This window comes from Cotesia typhae, unplaced genomic scaffold (genome assembly GCF_013202065.1).
Source record: "Cotesia typhae breed Kobodo isofemale line unplaced genomic scaffold, CoteBio_Ctyphae contig_65, whole genome shotgun sequence".
Lineage (NCBI taxonomy): Eukaryota > Metazoa > Arthropoda > Insecta > Hymenoptera > Braconidae > Cotesia > Cotesia typhae.
The window spans coordinates 209,918-230,423 of record NW_027423762.1 but is presented as its reverse complement, the minus strand read 5'-3'; the positions used below and the strand labels follow the sequence as shown (position 1 = coordinate 230,423).

General features: G+C 27.6%; 1 protein-coding gene across 2 annotated transcripts; it reads left to right on the top strand.

Moving 5' to 3' along the window:
* Positions 1 to 10,213: 10,213 nt before the first annotated feature.
* On the top strand, positions 10,214 to 20,182 carry Stma (Protein EFR3 homolog stmA). 2 transcript variants are annotated; one of them, XM_074250798.1, is made up of 10 exons: positions 10,214 to 10,534; positions 15,064 to 15,140; positions 15,228 to 15,506; positions 15,678 to 15,937; positions 17,380 to 17,602; positions 17,686 to 18,093; positions 18,266 to 18,799; positions 19,041 to 19,340; positions 19,409 to 19,564; positions 19,633 to 20,182. In XM_074250798.1, exons 1-10 carry the CDS (start codon positions 10,528 to 10,530, stop codon positions 19,783 to 19,785), a joined length of 2,397 nt encoding a protein of 798 aa, XP_074106899.1. In that variant the 5' UTR covers positions 10,214 to 10,527; the 3' UTR covers positions 19,786 to 20,182. The 2 variants fall into 2 exon arrangements, with proteins under 2 accessions (XP_074106899.1, XP_074106900.1); XM_074250799.1 differs by lacking the exons at positions 10,214 to 10,534; positions 15,064 to 15,140 and having other exon boundaries at positions 15,367 to 15,506; positions 15,652 to 15,937.
* Positions 20,183 to 20,506: the final 324 nt, after the last annotated feature.

The window sequence follows — 20,506 nt, the reverse complement described above, 5'->3', positions numbered from 1 at the left end:
ATTAGTCATACTAATTTTTTTGGTATCAAAAACGATAATAACACATTTCATTGAAACAAATTATATTTATCAATCCGTACTACTTATTGATTGCAAAAATATACTATGGAAAAACAACGAGTATACTGCGACCGCGCGGGAAACATCTGCCAGCTGGTTAAGGTTCCGCCCATCAATAGTCACTTTCTCCCACTAATCTACTACCAACTATGAGATTAGCAGCAATACTGCAGTCCTAAAATATCTGAAATATTCTCAAATCATATTTTAAAATAAGCCCATATGGATAAAGTCACGACGTTAATTTGTTAATACATGTTAAAATTTTACATCAGATGAAAGTGATTAATAAATATTGGTGAAATACAATATAAGTTGTATGCGCGGTGCCGCAGATTTTAGAAAATAAAATTCCCTAATTTTTTCAGATTTTCCAAATTCCAAGAAGGAGGTACATTTGACACTCGTCATGAATTCGAGAGCTCCCGGCTACAGCATAGTGTAGCCAATTGGTAATATCTACAAGGGTAAAAATGAGATTTTTGTATGCAAAAAAATTATTTCCTTAAGTTAAGTTGGACAGCACTAAAAGTATTTTCAAATATTTTCACTACCTAATTACTTTTTGCAAAAATTGTTAAACAAACGATGATAAACCCTCCGTAATAATTAGTTTTGTTTTTTTTCTCAACTTATGATATGTAATTGAAATTCTGAAAATGCATAATACTGTCTAGTTGTAGGTATTAAATTTTATAACAACTTTTCTGTAATTAGGTTAGTAAGTATGTTTTTGGTTGTTTTCATATGATAACAATCTCTAAAGAATATAAACTTAAAATTCTCCCTTTTAATTAATTGGTTACGTATTTTTATTAGCTTAACGCATATATGCAGTATGATTTCCCTATGGTAAAATAAGTAAAAAAAAAATAAATAAATAAGTCACATCGTTGAGGTCAAAATCATCAAAACTGAGAAATAATGGCCGAACGATCTAAAGCGCACGTACGAGACGTCCCGATCCTTATTGCTGACCAGGCATAAATTTCTATTCTAGTGAGAATGAGAATTAGTTTAGACACTGTATTACCTTTTCGTAAACTTTTGAGGTCGGTGTACAAAATAAAATTACTTCCATGTTTTTTGACCTACTGAAACCGAATATCGCAGTTATTTTTTCGAAATCCCGGGCCATCAATTGTTTCTAACCATTTGTTTAAACAATTGTTTTTAAAAATAATTTTTGGGGACTGGTTTTTTTTTTTTTTTTTTTTTTAATATTATGGGCAGTTTGAAGACGAAAGTTACTCTTGCAAAATTTTCCTAATGTTGATAGTGTCTAAGTTATGAATTTTTAAAATCGAAAATTTTCGATTTTCACAAACTTTGCTCATTAATTACATATAAATAAATAACGTAATACTAGGTTTTATTTAAATGATCGTAAAGAAGAATATTCAAAGTTTTTATTAAAACAATAATATTACGTTGTAATTTGTATCCGAACAAAAACAGTTTCACTGTAAAAAAATCGCGCCAAGTCCACGTTCATAAGACTATTAAGAAAAAAAAATTTTATTTTCTTACAAAAAGATATAAAATAAAAAATAAAAAAATCCAAGTAACCGATATGGTTGTATATGATTTTCGAAAATTAAAAAAAATTTTTTTGTAAATTTAAAAATTAAAAGAAACAATTTTGGAACGTATTTAGTGTGCGTAGTTACGAAATATTTCAATTTTTATGAATGTCCTAAAATGTATCTACTAGGACACTTGAAAAAAATTCAAGTACACAATAACGCACACCAAGTACGTTCCAAAATTGTTTCTTTTAATTTTTAAATTTACAAAAAAATTTTTTTTAATTTTCGAAAATCATATACAACCATATCGGTTACTTGGATTTTTTTATTTTTATTTTATATCTTTTTGTAAGAAAATAAAATTTTTTTTTCATAATAGTCTTATGAACGTGGACTTGGCGCGATTTTTTTACAGTGAAACTGTTTTTGTTCAGATTTCAGTTTTTTTTGTAATTATAATAAAAATTGACAATTTTAATTTAATCCGAACAAAAACAGTTTCACTGTTAAAAATTGCGCCAAGTCCACGTTCATAAAACTCATCTTAATAACATCTGCACTTTGCAAAAAAAATAAGACTCGTTACAATAATTTTCATTCTATACAAAAAAAAGTTAAATACAAAAAATACCAAGAAACCGTCATAATGTTGAAAAAATTGAAAAAATTTGTTGAAAATTGAAAAATTAAAAAAATTTTTTTATCGTACTTGGCGCGCGTCATTGAGTACCCCAAATTTTTCAGGATACATGAACATCCTTTTAATGTTTCAACATTTATAAGTAAGTCAACCTATAAAATGCATAAATGTAATTAATGAAATATTATTTTTATGATACGTTTAACAAAAGTTAGGTAAAATCAACATGGCATACGTATTTTATTTGAAATTTTTAAATTCTCCGCACATCGTTTATGATTTCAATAAAACGCCCTCTCCTGTTCGGTTATGCAATTTGCTTACAAATGAATACGCCTGCATACGTTGACTCTGTAGTGGAATCACTGCGAAAATTGAGTTGATTAAAAAATAAAACATATGGCCGACTAAATTGAGAAAATGCGGTGTGATTGCCAATCAAAATGTGTTAATTACAATTAAACGAAGCACGATCAAGTTTCTTCATGAAAGCTTAATGACGGAACTGAAAAAAATTGAATTAAAAAATTTTGTGTTATTTCAGATATCTTCACCAGTCTACCATATTGACAGTTATTTTCACTAAAAATCTGAAAAAAATTTTCGAAACGGATTTTTTCACTGAAACTGATATTAATCCAGTAAGCAGTGTTTTTAATTCGTTGAGTATACTTCACTGATGTGAATCTATAAACATAACAATGTATGAAAGCATATATTATATAATTAGAGCTGATAAGATATATATATATATATATATAATTATACATATTTACATTACATAAATTCAAGCGAAATCGTTTTTTCTCGGGTTGAAATTCGTTCGAAAAAATTTGGGGTACTCAATGACGCGCGCCAAGTACGATAAAAAAATTTTTTCTTAATTTTTAAATTTTCAACAAATTTTTTTCAATTTTTTCAACATTATGACGGTTTCTTGGTATTTTTTTGTATTTAACTTTTTTTTGTATAGAATGAAAATTATTGTAACGAGTCTTATTTTTTTTTGCAAAGTGCAGATGTTATTAAGATGAGTTTTATGAACGTGGACTTGGCGCAATTTTTAACAGTGAAACTGTTTTTGTTCGGATTTCATATCTTATTTTTGTTAAGTGTAATTTTTTGCTCGCCTCTTAATAAATTCTTAATTTTAAAATTGAACTTTTCCCACGCAAAATTAGAAATATGTAAATAAATTAATTAATGTAGGTAAAGCTATTATCATATAAAAGGTTATTTGTTCGTTAATTTTGAGAATCAAATCCTAACAAAAAAATTAAAATTCTGTTTCTCTCATAGTAGCTATAGTAGCATTAAAAAACTTAACGTGACTGATCCGCGTAAACTCCGCGGTTAAAAGCGATTAACTATCTTATTAATAGGAATTTTACATTTTTATTTATATACAGTAAAAATTTTAACATTTTTTTGAATTAAAAAAGTTGTTGATTTGGATTTAATACTCTAATACACATTAATTTAATAATAACAATAATTCATTCAGTAATAATAATGATAATTATATTTTTAACCTCAATTTGGTATTACCGATATAATTAATTACAGCCTCATAATTTTTATTATTAGTGTTATTGTTATTATGACATTGTTGTAAGTAAATGACACAATACACCATGCGCATAATTGTAAGACTTTTCACCTAAAGATTACAATTATTTGAAATCCACTTGATTGGATAACAATGCAACCTATCGGCAACGACCACAAAATCATAGAATGGTACACTATCCAATGGGAATAACCTCTGATTATGATTGTTCATGTACAAAAAACCATTGTTCCAACTTCAAATTGTTTATTTCTTGTTTAATTAACATTTTTAATAAGCTGAATATTTGTATTCTAAATATTTGCACTGTGCATGCGTCAACTTTACGTTTAGACTTTCAGCGCGGACTTTTGAAAATTATATTGACCAGCACAGTGATTAGAGTAAGTGTATTTTTCTTGTAATTTCAATTATAGGGGTCACAGGACAAAAGAGCAACGTGTAGTTTTTAATAATTTTATAATAAGTTTTATTTTAAAAAAGTATTGAAATTTTTGTTAATTGTTATGGATTTTTTTTTCTTTTTTTTTTTTTAATAGTTCGTAGTATTCATGAAAATAGAATTGATGAAAATAAAAAAAAAATGTACATGCATTGATTAACAATTCTCTCGATATTTTTAAAAAATTTAGAATGAAATGAATATTTATTAGTTATTTATTTATTTACTTAATGATATTGATATTGGCTGACGTCTAACAATTTTTTTTCATTATTTGAATTAATTAAATAGTAATTCCTAAAAAATTACACTTGTAAATTTTTTAATTTTTTACACATGAGATGTGCTTGTTACTATAATTTTCAAAAGACCGCGCTAAAAGTCTATATACGTAAAGTTGACGCATGCGCAGTGCAAATATTTAGAATGCATACATACAACTAATTAAAAATGTTAATTAAACAACAAATAAAAAATGTGAAGTAGGAACAAATGTTAAATATACATGAACAATCAAAAATAGAGGCTTGATGACCCAAATTGCTACCAAAATATTAAAAAATGCGACAGGGGGGCTAACTTAAAGGTACATTATTAATAAATTCTTTTTAAAATAAATAAATGGAGAACGATCAAATGTTGAGAGTGAATAATAAAGAACAAACGAAAAGCTGAAAACGTGATAGAAAAAAAAATCAAAAATTAAAAGAAAAAAATTTGGGGTTCTAGCTTCAGTGAGCTATTCCGTTGAATCTACAGTTTATGTAGATATAATTCCAGTGCACTCTGGTGGTCGTAGATGCAAGCTGTGAATTAACTTTTTTCAGTGTAGTTGCGTATCTGTAGTAAGATTACTACACATTTTTATTTTATCTAGTCTGTGGCGGTGACTTTTCTCCATGAAAAAAAAGTCAGGATCAAAATTTCTGGGCTTACTATAGTTTGTGCTGATAAAATTTAATAATTTTGAGTGAATTAAATGTTATAATTGATTATAATTAATTAATATCAGTAAAATAGAGTATGACTTACTTTTATGATATATCATTTTGGAAAAAGGAGTACCATATAATTAAATAAAATTTTGCAACCTCGAAATACAATTCTGCTTACAGTAAACACAGTCGGTAGTCTGGCGCTCCGTTTACAACGGAATTTTGAACGGAACTTGGCGCCAGATTCTACCGAATCTGTAGATACATTTCCGGCGACAAACTATCCCCTTTAAGCTATAGTTCATGTAAAAGTTATTCTTGTGCCGCCTGGCGTGTGTCATAGTAAGCTGTCAAATATCTTTTTTTCACTGTAGTTTCCTATCTATCATAAGATTAGCATGCATCGTTATATTATTTAGTCTCTGGCCGTCTGCTTTTTACATAAGAAAAAAGTTAAAATCTAAAAATCTGGGTCGCTATAGTTTGTGCTGATTATTTTTAATAATTTTAAATAGAAATTATAAAGTTAATTGATAATAATCAAGTAATACGCGTAATAAAAAGCATGAACTACTATTATAAAATATCATATAAAAAAAAAATCAAATTAAATTTGAAAAAAAACTTGTAACCTCAAAAAACCGTTCTGCTTACGGTATATACACACTCGGTAGTCTGGCTTGAGAACGGAACTTGGCGCCAGATTCTACCGAATCTGTTGATTAAATAAAAAAAAAGTGATCAAAGTTATTGTGTTTATTGAGTAACTCGCTTGACTCGGCAGCGCATGCAGTTTTTTGTATTCATTTACTACCAGAACCGACTAAAAAATTGAATTTTTCAGTATAATGCTACAAGTGGGCTTTGCAAAAGAAAAAAAAATTTGCAGATTGTTGAAAGAAAAATGTCAACATTGGAGCAACAATCAGCTTGTTAGTATCGATGAGCATTAGATTCCTAGCGTCTTATTCTTATCGATCAATAACCAATAACCCTGATTCTGAAAGATGATTTGAAATGATTACCTCCATGTTAATTGCATATCTATATAGTATTCAAATCCGATGTTTTTGAATAATTTCAAATTAGAGTTCTTAATCAGGGAAGATACACTAATCAATAAAAACGAAAAATGTGAAGAAAAAATTGTAAACTAAAAATCTTTTAATCAATTCTTTCATGTATTGACTGATCAAAAAAAATTTTTACACCAACCAAATGGCTTATAAATAGAAAAAAGTAAAATTTGGTGCAATTTGCTTATAATATCCATTTCACTAGCTGATTTATAATTAATTTATAATTTCTCAATAAGTACCAGTTTTTCAATCCGGGATAAAAGTTTTTATCTAATTTTAAAATATGTATATTTGCAATAATAATTTTATTCTGGTTTGAATCTTATTTAATTGATTGAAAAATTGGTCCTAAGAATTTCAAATAAATTGTTAGGTAGCAGATTGAATTATTTTACTGCCAAACATTTTGAACTTTTCTGAGTGATCGCTTTTTTAACTTCTGGCTAAGAAAATTGAAAATTTTCAGAAATCGGGAAGTTATTGGTTTTACCCCGTTTTTCGAAAATCAAGTTTTCATCGGATCTCGACGTTTCGAGGTCCTAGGAAGCTCTCCTGATTATTCCCGCGATAGTATCTCTATGTATGTATGTGTGTGGATGTGGATGTACGTAAACTTCTCATAATCTTTGAACGTCTTGACCGATTTAATCGCGGTTGGTGCCTTTCAAAAGGGCTTGACTGAACTTAGATTTTGAATACAATGTGGACCGATAGATTTTGAGAAATCTCAAAAAAGATTCTTCATGAGGCTTAAAAAACTGCGTCAAATGCTATTTAACATTAATATCAACAAATACATTGTTGGCCAAAATATAAAATGTTTAGGATTTAAATATTAATTCAAATTGCTTCTTTATATATTATCTTTTTCAAATCTACTTAAAAATATTTATTTTGAATTTTATCTATGAAAAGGTATTGTTTTTTTTTGTCCTTTCAATGATTAAGAATATTTTAAATTCTAATTATGCTTGTTAACATTAGATGATCCTCTGAAATGAACAGACATCTGACAATTTTTATTTTTGGTTTTTATAAAAACAACAAAATTATGAAAAATAATTTAGTAAAAAAATTCCAAATGATTATTTCAATATATAGCATTTTTGGATTGATTTTTTTCACATTTTTATACATGCATATCACTCAAAATAAAATTATTGGAAAAAAAAAACAACCAACAATATTTTTGATTTTAAAATTCACTTGAAGTCTAACATGTCTGTCAGTATGTAGCGTTAATTATCATGAATGAAAGCGAGACATAAGTTGTCATTTTTACGGTTGAGAATCAACATTTTTTTGCGGAACGTATCCAATGCTTCTCAGCAGCAAAGTATACGTCACATCCAGCAAGGTCACCAATTTGATCGTACTGCCGCCTTCTGGACTGAGGTGTGAGTTGCAATCACGCGGGATCTATTTAAATTTATTGCTATTCATTAATTCAGCATTTGATAATGAAAATTGTTAGATTAAGTTGAAGAAAAAAGGAAAACTTTAGTTACTATTAAGGAAAACATTTTATTATCAATGATATTGTTTGAAAATTAAATTTGTTTAGTAATTATATTTTTAATTGTTATCTTTAATTATGATTGACCGAAGCTGCTATATAGATATTTGACGATAAATCCTGAGAATTTCATTAATTTATTTTTAACGGTTGATTTGTAATCTATTTTTTAATTAAAAGTATTCAAAATTTTCATTGTAAAAAAAATTGTTGTTGAAATGAAAATTGTGAAAAATCGCTTGGGGGATTAATTTTATCATTGTAACTACTTGAGAAAAAAATATATAGACTTCATTTTCAGGATCAAGTGGAAAATGGGGGTCCACTTGACGTAATTTTGCTCTTTGGGAGCTATTGAAAATGTCTGACGAAAATGTATATATGTAACTAAAAAAAACCCTTGAGGGATATTTAACACATGGCTTTTTTTACTTTTGCACGCCTCATAGCGCGAAGCGCGTGAGGTTGTGCTTTACACTCGACTCGTCAATGTCAAGCAATTTTGCGATCTTTAAATGCCTCTATCTCAACCATATTACACTTATACAATAATTTAAGTAGATGTACACCGAGAAAACACTTAAGTTAAGCCATCTTTTACTTTCTAAAATCATTTCTTGTTGTTATTTTGAAAAAAAAAAACGTTTCAAAAAAAATTTTACGTGGACGTCCGGATGTCACCCCATTTAGGATGTACCAACGATTACTCCCGAACGAATTGTTATTTCGAGACCGGGTTTTTTTATTAGTTCAAGATTGCGATGAACTGGGTCCGTATTTCATTTCAGTACTCTAGCTCACGTATTTTTTTCTTTAAATTGACTTTTTAAAAATTCACTATCACATACACGTACAGAAAACGAACTTTTTTCTTTTCTTTTCTTTTTTTTTTTTATTTTCCTCACGTGAAAACGATGGCGCCACTTAATCCAGTTAAAATGAAATAAAGCAGTTCATTTTTTTTTTTTTTGGTACTTCTGTGTATAACGAGTATATACGAAATTTAATAATAATAAAATATAAAAAAACCAAAAAAAAAATGTTTTTTTTTGCTAACTGTGACATACCAGACTTTTTTGTATTTACAGAAACATATAGAATTCAGGCACTAAATAACGAAAAATAAATACTTATTATTTATTTTTTTATTATTGTTGAATTATATACAGACGCTAAGCAGTACTGGCTAAACATTTAAAATACCTAGATACCGATTAGTTATAACCTGCAACATCACTAGATTTTTTTTTCTCTCTGATGGAGCCACAAGAGGAATAAGTGTCTTTATATTTAAAAAAAATAATATTTTTTTTTTAAACTGCACACGCAAATGGCGTGAAGAATTTTTTATATTTTACTTTAATCAATTTTATTGTGAAATATGAGATTATGAGGCGTGCACTTTTGGATTTTCCAAACTTTATTTTTTTATTAGTTTTCATATAGGTTTAGTTATAGAGTAACATGAGCAAGTTAGTTTTATTCATTGTTTGTTTATAGATATTGCTATCTTTTAATTTATGTGCTACAACAATTTTTTAGCTCCATATAGCAGAATGAATTAATTATAATTTATTGTAAATTAAATCAAATAATTCAAATTATAGTGAATTTGCCGCGTACTGCATCAACGACGACACCTATTATGTCATAAGATAGAACATGTGTTATGTCGCAATAACTATAATGCTTTGGGTTGCATCTGGCAGGTGACACTACTTGTCAGATGAACCAGAATTTGAATATGTTAATTAGTTACATTTATAATTTAAATTTATATTTATATTTTAAATAGATTTAGAATTTCTAGTGGATTTAATATTTGATTTAATTGTTGAGTTCGGTCGTTGTGTGCACACGTGTCTTCGAAAGAGAAACTTTAATGTCAAGAAAATAATACAAAGGAATATTGTATTAGGTTCTGAAAAACCATAAAATCTTTGAGTAAACACAGAACATGTCCTTGCCACATGACAACTTCAAGTCCTTAAAAGAAAAGCCATAAAAGACACTTGTGGAAACTCAACGGTCTCTTGTTCTCTAAAAACAAGGCACTACAACCAAATTTAACAACAAATAATAAAATAATAATTTATTTATTCACTTTATTTTAAGTAACTAAATAACATAGATAAATGAGTATTTAGATGCTACAACATGTGTATATATGTACATATGTATGGATTTAATGTCACAATGGTTTTAGACAAATTTAATTACATATTGGAATAATTGAATAGTAAATGGTATTAAATTGAATTTAGGAATGATTAGCAAATATTAAAGTAAAATCCCGCGTGACAATAAACAACCCACTTGTCCACGAGGTGTCATCATCAGCAAATCTAGTAACCTCGCAGGACATAACACATGTATCTATAGAGGTTTTTAGTTTTGAAGTGTAGGAATGTAGGAAAGTGTGTACATACTTATTTAATATAGTACTCAGATATTCAAGTTGCTCCAATGTTTTCAGGATTTCCTGATTTCCTTACGTCAATTCAGATTAGTTCAGTTTTTTATTTTTGCTTGTGTTAAAAGTGTATCTGTTGATTCAAATGTGTTACAACTGATACATGTTATGTAACATAATGGTTTTATTTAATTACCAGTATTAAGTATCGAATTTTATTTAAATAAGTGCAATTTCCTTCAACAATTGTATACTAATACAACAAAATAAAAGTTGACAATACAATAAAATTTAAGTTGATAATAGATTTCAACTTTCTACATTTGTATCACACATCCGAAATATGTTAGGTAATTCGGTGACAATCAATTTATCATTTTAATAATGAATAATAATTATCTTTTTGCGCATCAGTTATTAATAATGCCTGTCACATGGGTGGGATTAAATGTTTTTAGACATCAACTTGACTGTGGGCGTAATTAAACCATAAAATTTGATAGATTTCGAAATTTTTAACTTTAATGAATTAATTTCTGATAAACAATAAAAAGATTACTAACAAATCGTTACAAAAATACGATTTGATATTTCTGTACATTGATCTTTTCCCAAGTTGTGATACTGAAATTATCAGATATTTGAGAATTTTTAAGATTTTTTTAATTCATAAGTTGTTATAAAAAATATTTTTTTATTAATTCCATATGTGTAAATTGTAAAAAAACCCATGGCTGTCGTTTAATCCTAATATTTTCTTAGTTATTAACAATTTTTTAATAAAACAAAAAAATAATGAGATATATCTACTAACGTCAATATCGCGACAAATTACGATGTTGAAAATTTACGAAGAATATTATCCATGGTATTTGGAAAATAAAATAGATAACTAGAAGATAGTACTTTTACGATTAACAGGCTCTTTGTCGTAGGAATGAAATTATCAGACATTTCACGGATTTTTGAATTATTATAAAAACTAGTATAAAAATATTGAAAAAAAAAAAATAAAATAAAATAAACAATCTATATATAGGATATTCAGAAAAGTAAATGTACACTTTTCAAAGTATCTTTTAATTCTAATCTTTTTTAAATAATAGCGACTAATTGTCAGATTTCTGCTGATTTCAATACCATTTCTTCTCATTTTTTGCTAGGGAGCAGTAATTTTTTTCCTAATAAAATAATATACTTGTACATTTTTAGGATAAACCGACTAACGTATTGCTTCTACATTTAAATTATTCACTTCAATTTATTGTGTTTTTAATAAAATATTGCAACCTACTCATTATAATTTTTACCCAAAGTAGACTAATATGTTGCGATTACAATGGTATATATATATATCTGTTACCTTAAACACATATTCTGGTCTAAATATATTGTTGTTGATTAACCATTAGAAGACAAAAGCCAAGAACGTAGGGAATTAATTTTAGGCTAAAGTCACTAATCGGAAGTCACTAATTTTACGATTATTAATATTTATACTAATCTTATTTTAAATACAACGTTTCTTTTAATAGTTAAGATTTTTCTTTGTCTGAAATTTTATTTAAAATGATGTTAATTTATTCTCTTTACTGCAAGCATCGATTATTTTTCTCATTTTAGTGATATTGATATTTACGTTTAGTTAATTTTACAAACGGCAACATCGAGGATTTTTCTAATTTAGAGTTTAAAAATTTCCGAATTCACAGATGAAGATTTATCTTAAACTTAAAAATCTACTTACAGTCGCGTGCATTAATTCGAGTAGTTTTTTATGTTCATAGTTTTTTGGCCACTTCTGAATTTGGCCGTTTCTAAACTCTAACTTTTGAAAAGTGTAATGTATGATATTTGTAAAATTATCTAAATTAAAAAAACACCGCCCATAAAATATAAGAATTTAAACTAATGTAAAAACTAAATTCAATTCTAATCATAAAGTATTACAAAAAAAAAAAAAAACTCAATGATAAAAAGATCAATTTTAAATTTAACTCACCTAGAAAATGATAAATTTGAAAAGTTGGCACAAACAAAACAACACTAGTCTTAAAATAGCTCCATTAAGAAAAAGAGAATTCTGAAAATTAATTCTAATTAAAATACAAAAAAATAGTAGGATTAAAATAAATAAACTTTAAAACTTGTAAAATCATAAATTTAGCCAATTTAAAACTTTTTTATTTTTTTTTTATTCAAATACTGTTTCATAAGATATAATGTATAATAACAAGGGAGTGCTTTTAGCGCATTACACATAAGAATTTTTATAAATATAATGAAAAGATAATACAATATTAATACGATTGGTAGTTCATTCCTCTAATATAAACCTTCTTCTAAGAAAACAGCTAACTAGGAATCTGAAAATTGCTTTGCATCTAGAATAAGAAAGATTATTAAATAGTTCAATCAAAAAATTATGACATAAGGGTAGATTATTTATATTCGGTAAGAGATGCCTCGTGGCATTATAAGCCGGACATTCTATAAATATGTGTTCTATAGTTTGGTGTTTGAATAGCCCACAACACTGACAGGTTTTCTTTGGATTAATTTTTATCTGCGAATTATTTAGTGAGAAGCTCGACGCATATTTACTTGCTAATCTCAATTGCACTATTGTTCTAACTAGAATAAGTGATTTAATACAAATATATTCGGCTCTGTTACATTCAATTTCTCTTTTTATAAATTTAAAACTTAGCCACGTGAATCAGCTAATTCTAAACTCGGAAATTTATAAAATTCGTCTTTTTTAAATCTTGCGAATTATGAAAATTGCAGTTTGTAAATCTAAGAATTTATAAAATTAATCGTTTCTGAACCTGGTAATTTAAAAAATTCGCTATTTCTAAGCTTCACACTTCATAAAATTCGCCGATTCTTTTTTACCATAAAAATAGATTACTATAGGCTTTTGAAAGCAATTGAAAATTTGATAAATAATAATTATGATAATTTTGATTTAAAAATGACTTTTATGTTATTATCAAGCTATTATGACCAGTAATTTACTATTTAATATTAATATAAAAATTTCAATCGTATTTGAAATTGATAATATTAAATACTAGCTTTTACCCGCGGCTTCGCTCGCGTTGAAGCCCATAGATAAATATCAAAGACCATTACATTCCAATGAAAAGTATCCTATGTTACTTCTAATACCTTCAAAAATATGTGTACAAAGTTTCATGATGATCGGTTAAGTGGTTTTTGCGTGAAAGCGTAACAAACAAACTTGCATTCACATTTATAATTTATAATTCGTAATTATTGTAATATTAGTAGGAATATGGGTTCATGCCATACAAAATCACCGGATTTGAATAATTATATTTTTTTATTCAGTTGAATTTTAACATTTTTTAGTATATGCCAAAAGACGATTAGCTGTAAGTTTTTAGCCCTTAATTTCCTAAAGTTTAAGATAAGCGATAATTAAAATAGTATAAGTTCTTTTTTTGTATCACAAGCTCTTATTGTACAATATAGTATTATTAAAGTTTTATTTTTTAGTTCAAGAATTTTTATACTTAATTCAAGTACACGATCTTCAAAATAAGTTCCTTTGTTAAAAATTTATTTTTGAATCACTTTAATTTTTCTGTTAATATATTATAGTTTTAATACAAATCTTATATATTTAATTTTTTTTAAACATGAACACCTCTTCATTAGTTCACTTATACAGTTATATCATAAAGCTATGGCCACCTAAATCAATATTTATAATTATTACTTTTTCATCTTTCAATACTTTGTATTAAAGTTTGTACAATTTGCTGTACATTGTAGAACAATATCATTTTGAAAAATTTTTGAAATGATTATAAAATATATTTTTGTCAATATGAATCTTTCCAATATTCCAAATGTGTTTCAGTATTACCATCCCAATTTAGTAATATAGCATATATATGCTATAACTTCATACTCATTTTATTATTAGTAACAATAACTATAATTGTACTTAGTTAAACAAAACTATTAATGGTTATTAAGAGGGAAGTGATAGCCACGTGGCACGCGTCTGACTCTGAAAATCACCCAAGTTAAGCAGCATTTATTGTAGTAATTGGATGGGTGACCGTCAAGTCAGCATTGGCTTTTGGCTAGCGCGTAGATCTCCGTGCTCTAGAAGAGGGGAGTAACGTTCTGATAATCGATAAAGAACTTTCTTATCGATAACCGTGAGCGTAGCTCTGCTCCAACTGTATTAGTATGGGTTTTCTTTATGGTTTTCCCGTGCCACTGTCCTAAGGGTCTAGGAAAAGGAGAAGAAACAGAGCTAATGCGGTACAGAAAGTACAAGCCGGACTATAGCCACAACAAAAAGGCAGTAACTAAGCAAAAAGAGAAGACTCAGGGTGTTAAAGGGCTTGAATTGCCTGCTCACTATAAACCCATGGTACTACTATATTAATGGCTGTCATAGTTATCACTCATTATTTATCAATTTATGGTTTTTATTCTAAAAATTTACAACTTACCCTGATTAAATAATTTAATTTGAAATTATTAAACACAATTTAAAATGATTTGAGTTGATTGATATATACATGTGTTACTCAGGATAAAGAATTTTAATTATTTATGACTAAAACTAAATCCACAATTTCCATAATTCTTCTCCTTTAAAACGAAAGCTTAGATAATTTGATGCGATAAATAGTTTTTATTTTTGAGTCGTTTCATCTCAATATATTTGCGTTGGTATAATTGAAAAAATGGCACATTTAAATTAAAAACGTATTGTATTATTTTACTTCATTTATGTTTTAAAAATTTCGACAAACTATTTTTAAAATTTTGTGCACGTTCAGTTACAGTCTCATCAAAAAATTTAAAAGAATTTTTCTATACTTATTAGGTTGTTGTTGGTGTTGTTCAGCTTTACGACCAAGGTACAAAAGACTTGTTGATAACATTTTTCCAATAAATCCGCAGGTAAGCAGCAAGCTAATTCATACAACTTGTCCGTAAGCTTAATTAAAAATTATTTTTCTAATTTTTTCACTATTTATTTTTTGTTAGGATGGACTGGTCAAAAATAATATGGAGAAATTAACATTCTACTCATTGAGTAGCCCAGAAAAATTGGATAGAATTGGAGAGTATTTATTTCAACGAGCTTCAAGAGATATTTATAGACGACGAAATGGATTCGTTGTTATTGCTATGGAAGCAATGGATCAGCTTCTACTTGCTTGTCATGCACAAACTTTAAATCTTTTTGTTGAAAGCTTTTTGAAAATGATTCAAAAACTTTTAGAATCCACAGATCCTCAACTACAAATTTTGGCTACACAATCGGTAAATTATTGTTTTTTATTTTCATTTGATACTTATTAATGTTAATAGATTAGTAGTTCCTTACTTGAAATTATTACTAAACGTTATGTTAGTCAAGAGTTAACTGATTACGTAAAAACCTAAATTATTAAATTATTCAATTTAGTTGAACAAAATGCTTTCCTCCGCCAGTTTGTCCGCTTTGCCAACATCGAGGAGGACACGCCATCTTATCACACACGTTACGATTTCTTTGTATCAAAGTACTCTGCCATGTGTCACGCCAACAACGACAATCTGGAAACTCGTAAACAGATTCGACTTGCCGGTATTCAAGGATTGCAAGGTGTCGTGAGGAAAACCCTATCTGATGATTTAGTAGAAAATATATGGGAATCAGTGCACATGGATAAAATTGTTCCATCACTCTTATATAATATGCAAACTGCAAGGTAAATTAATTTTTCTATTAATTTTATATTTATAAAGCATCTGATCCAACGAATAATAATAAGATTAATACGGTAATTGTAGAATTTAAACAACTACACAGAAAAAGCGAATACCTTAACTCCAGAAATATTGTTTGGCTCTAAAAATTGTTCTCCAGTTCCCATTCTAGTTTCCGATTCTTCGTGCGAGAGATTTTATATTAATCTAAGAGTATTTTTTTTTAACCAAAAAACAGAGCAATTTTGAGCCAAGAGCACATAATTGAAGGCAAAACTTTCTTTTAGGGCTATACAATTTAGCTGGTGAATCCGGCTAGAAAAGTCGGCTAAGGTAATTAGCTAACTAACGGATCAGCTTAGCTGATTTAAACTGTTAACTAAATTAACTAACTGCTAATCGACTAAAAGGTTAATTTTCTTTTTAACTATTTTATGGCTTTTTATTAACGGGCAAGTTCAAAAAATAATATTAATGTTTATTGTAAAAATAATGCCATTCGGCCTCATCCAAAATGGAAGGTAGATTTCATTTGATATAAAATTCTCTTTATTTTTGCTATTATCATTTGATGAAAACCAAATTTTTAAATTAATTATCATTAAGAAGTTCTGCAAAAGTTTTCTTGGTGTATTTATGATTTGGATAATTATCTTAGACTAGTTTGAAGATGAGCAAAATCTGTCTAAAAAATCAATATTATGTACATCAAATCAAAGGCAATTTAATGAGCTTTCATATGAATTTTTCGAAAATTAGCTGTCTTTTTCTAATCGTAAGTATTCATCAATGAAGCCACTAAAACGTGATTTTCATTATTTTGATAATTTTTAAGAGCTACCTAGGATTCCTAGGACTCACACGAGCTATTGTCCAAGGAATTTGTGTACCAAATTTCATTAGGATCCGTTGAGAATTCTTGATAGAATAATATTTATAAGTCGGTTGTACTCCACATTGCCTGAAAAGGGTTCAATAGATCTCTTAACTTCCATAAAGTGACTAAAATTGACGAAAAATCAATGTTACATATGTAAAATTGAAGATAATTTCATGAGCTATCACATGAATTTTTCAAAAATTAGCTATCTCTTTTCAATCAAAAGTTATATCTCAATGAAATGTGATTGGAAAAATTTTCTTGAAAAATAAAAAACATTCATATTTTCAAATTTATTCTTTTTAAATTGCTTGTTTTTAAACGTAAAAAATAAGAAAACAAAATACTAGAAATCACTTGATTTATGTAAAAATTTATGTAAAAAAAAAAAAATCACATTTCGAATATTGCATTGTTTTTTGATATTTTTTTTTCCAAAACAATGGTTAAATCTCACTTTCGAATCATTATTTAATGGAAAGCTGCTTCATATTAGTTAAAAAAAAAATAATATTTTGATTTCAAAAATCATCGCTAAGCTAATTTGTTTCTATAAATTATAAGGTATGTGGAGAAGGAAAATTCAACACCAGATAGTCCCACAGAAGAGAGGTCAAATCCTCCCCAGTTTGCTGAAACATGTATGCGGGAACTTGTCGGTCGTGCATCTTTTGGTCATATCCGTTGTGTCATTCGACCTGTATTGAGACACTTGGATAACCATCAATTATGGGTTCCTAATTATTTTGCAATCCACACATTCCGAATAATTATGTTTTCTATTCAAGTAAGTTTTAATTCATCCGTAGTAACTTAGTTTTATTATTTGCACTATTATTATTTTTTTTTTTTTTTTTTTTTATTTTCTAGTCACAATATTCCTATACAGTCGTTGAAGCTTTAATGACTCATCTCGATGATAATTCAAAATCTTCACCGAAAATTCGAACAAGTATTGCAGATACATTGTCAAAAATTATTGCCATCGCTGCAGGAGAAAGTGTGGGGCCATCGGTACTAGAGATAATAAATTCTCTTCTTTCTCATTTGCGTATAAGTGTAACAAGAAATCAGTATTCTAGTAATGATGAGCAGCTTTATCAAGAAGCTCTCATTAACGCTCTTGGAGAATTCGCAAACCATCTTCCAGATTATCAAAAAATTGAAATAATGATGTTTATAATGAGTAAAGTTCCATGTAGTCAACCAGATCGTTTTATTACTGTTGGAAAAGGAGACGTCTTATTACAAAGTATACTGTTAAAATCTTTGTTAAAGGTAATGTTTAAAAAAAATTATTAAAGTTATAGCCCATTTTATATTCCTTCCAAGAAAATAATAGTTATTTACTATATTAATCTAATGTATTACAATTCTCTTATGCTCACTTTTAAATTTAAAACTATTTTCTAAGTGGGGCAATTTTGTCTAATATAAAATTTGCTTTTAGGTTGGCACAAAATATCAAACAATTCACTTGAACACGACATTCCCGCCGAGTTTTTTGGAGCCTTTATTACGAATGTCTCTCGTAGCTGATGCTGAGATGAGACTTTTAGTTCAAAAAATTTTCCATACATTAATTGACAGACATCACAATATTAATAAACTTACAAAACCGACGCTAAATATAATAGAACTTGATCTTGTTGTTAACAAATCATCTCGTCCAGATGTAATATTTATCCGTAAACATGGTCCAGAAATATATTTGGCACTTTACGAATCTATTGAACTATCGAGTAATACCGTTGAAAATATAGAAGCGATATATACCACATTGGCTCTTCTTATTGTAGAATTAGCTTCTGAAGAAACGGTTCTAGAACAACTAAGACTTATTTTGAGCCTTCAAGATCTTGCTATTGTTAATAGTCAACTTAGTACAACGTTGAAGTTAAATTTACATGCAATCGTTGTAAGCTTATTGATTCTTGTCTCTCACATCTGCAGTTTGACTTATCTTATTGATTATGTTGAAAAGGTATGATTTGGAACAAATTTATATAAAGTTTTTTATAATGTAAACATTCACAGAAAATAAATTGGAGTGATAGCAACAGCAAGTACAATTCAATTAATTGCACGTACAAAATCTTCATTAAAGTCTGCTTACTTTATACCATTTTGTAATAAATTGAACCGCGCTTGTTATTGCTTTCACTAAAATTTATTTTCTGTGTTATTAATTCTCTATTGAGTAACATTTTATAACATTCAAATAGATTATTAGTGCTCGTGAAAAAGAAGGAATTCATCTATTGCCGCCACTAAAATCTGACTATGATAATGATTTGCCTACCAAATTTTCTAGTTCTATGCTTGTTGATCAAAGCATAGTGACCGAGTGTCTAAAAATGGCCGGTTTTGATGCTGGAAAATTACAACAAGGTTCTAAATACAATAGTAATTCTTTACAACATCGTCATTCTTGGGTTGATACTGCTGGACGTACTTCTATTACGGATATCAATTCTGGAAGTGTAGAACTAGATAGCGGAGGTTCATCTCCAGGAACACAAAAAGTAAGTTCTTGATTTTAATTATTTTAAAAACGTAATAACGTTTTAAATTCATATTTTTTTTTCTTTAGAAACTGATGGTCGAAGAGTTAACATTTGAAAGTATGAAGAAAATATTAACTGAATCTAGTAACATCCAGAATGAGGATGAAGAGAAAAGAATACAATTATCAGAATACTTTAGAAATGCCTCATTTCAAGATCTCATTCTTAAAACTCAACCACAGGTATTGAAATAAAAATTTATTTATGGTATTTTTACTGATAATTTTCAAGTTAATTATTCTTTTTACAGCATGATGTATTGCAGAGTAAACTATCTGATATATTTAATTCGATTACGGTAGAGCCAAGAAATTTATCTCAACAAAATATTCAAGCAATTGACCCTAAGTCAACTCCAACACCAGCATACGAAATTCATTTTCCAGAGTTATTTGTTTATTAAAGTTTTATATTTTACAATATATTAATTTATTAAATTTTTGATCAGATTAATCAAGGTTTAGAAGTAGATAGGTAATGAGTTAATGAAACTATATGTAACTTTCAAAAAATTTAAGACTTTTGAAGACCGAATCGTTTCCGACAACGTTCCTCTAATAAATTATTTTTCACTTGATAATGTTAAAAAAATAAATACAAACCTGATGATTTGAAATTAAAATATTCATAAAAGTAAACGTTACGAAGAATTACTTAGTAAAACAATCTTAAAATTTGATTTTGTATAAATTCACATATTATTGCTTATTTTAGTCCTTTTATAGATGTATAATGCACATTTGAAGTCGTAAAAATAAAATAGTCAATATAAAATAAAAAATTCTAAAAGTTGATATCAATGCTGTTGTTGAATAATTTTTTTCTGAAAACGAAATTCATACAATTGCTCATTTCATTACTATTTCGTATTTTAAATAGAAAATTAGATTCGACTGTTTATGACACGACTATTAAATTTTTAAGAACTAATTTCAAGACAATGTCACTAATATCTCAAAATATAAATTTTTCATTTTATTGTAAATAACAACTTTCTTAGCGGGAATTAATAAAAAATAGTAAAAATAGATGTTGAATGTATTTTATTTTAATTATGAATATGAAAAAAAAAAAAAAAAAAAAAAAAATTAAGATAATATCATGGGACTAACATTCGCATATAA

Bases quoted from the DNA above. Each gene is read 5' to 3' on its own strand.
- Stma (XM_074250798.1), top strand. The intron at 15,141-15,227 runs GTAAGCAGCAAG...ATTTTTTGTTAG, and splicing joins TTTTTCCAATAAATCCGCAG to GATGGACTGGTCAAAAATAA. The intron at 19,341-19,408 runs GTAAGTTCTTGA...TTTTTTCTTTAG, and splicing joins CATCTCCAGGAACACAAAAA to AAACTGATGGTCGAAGAGTT.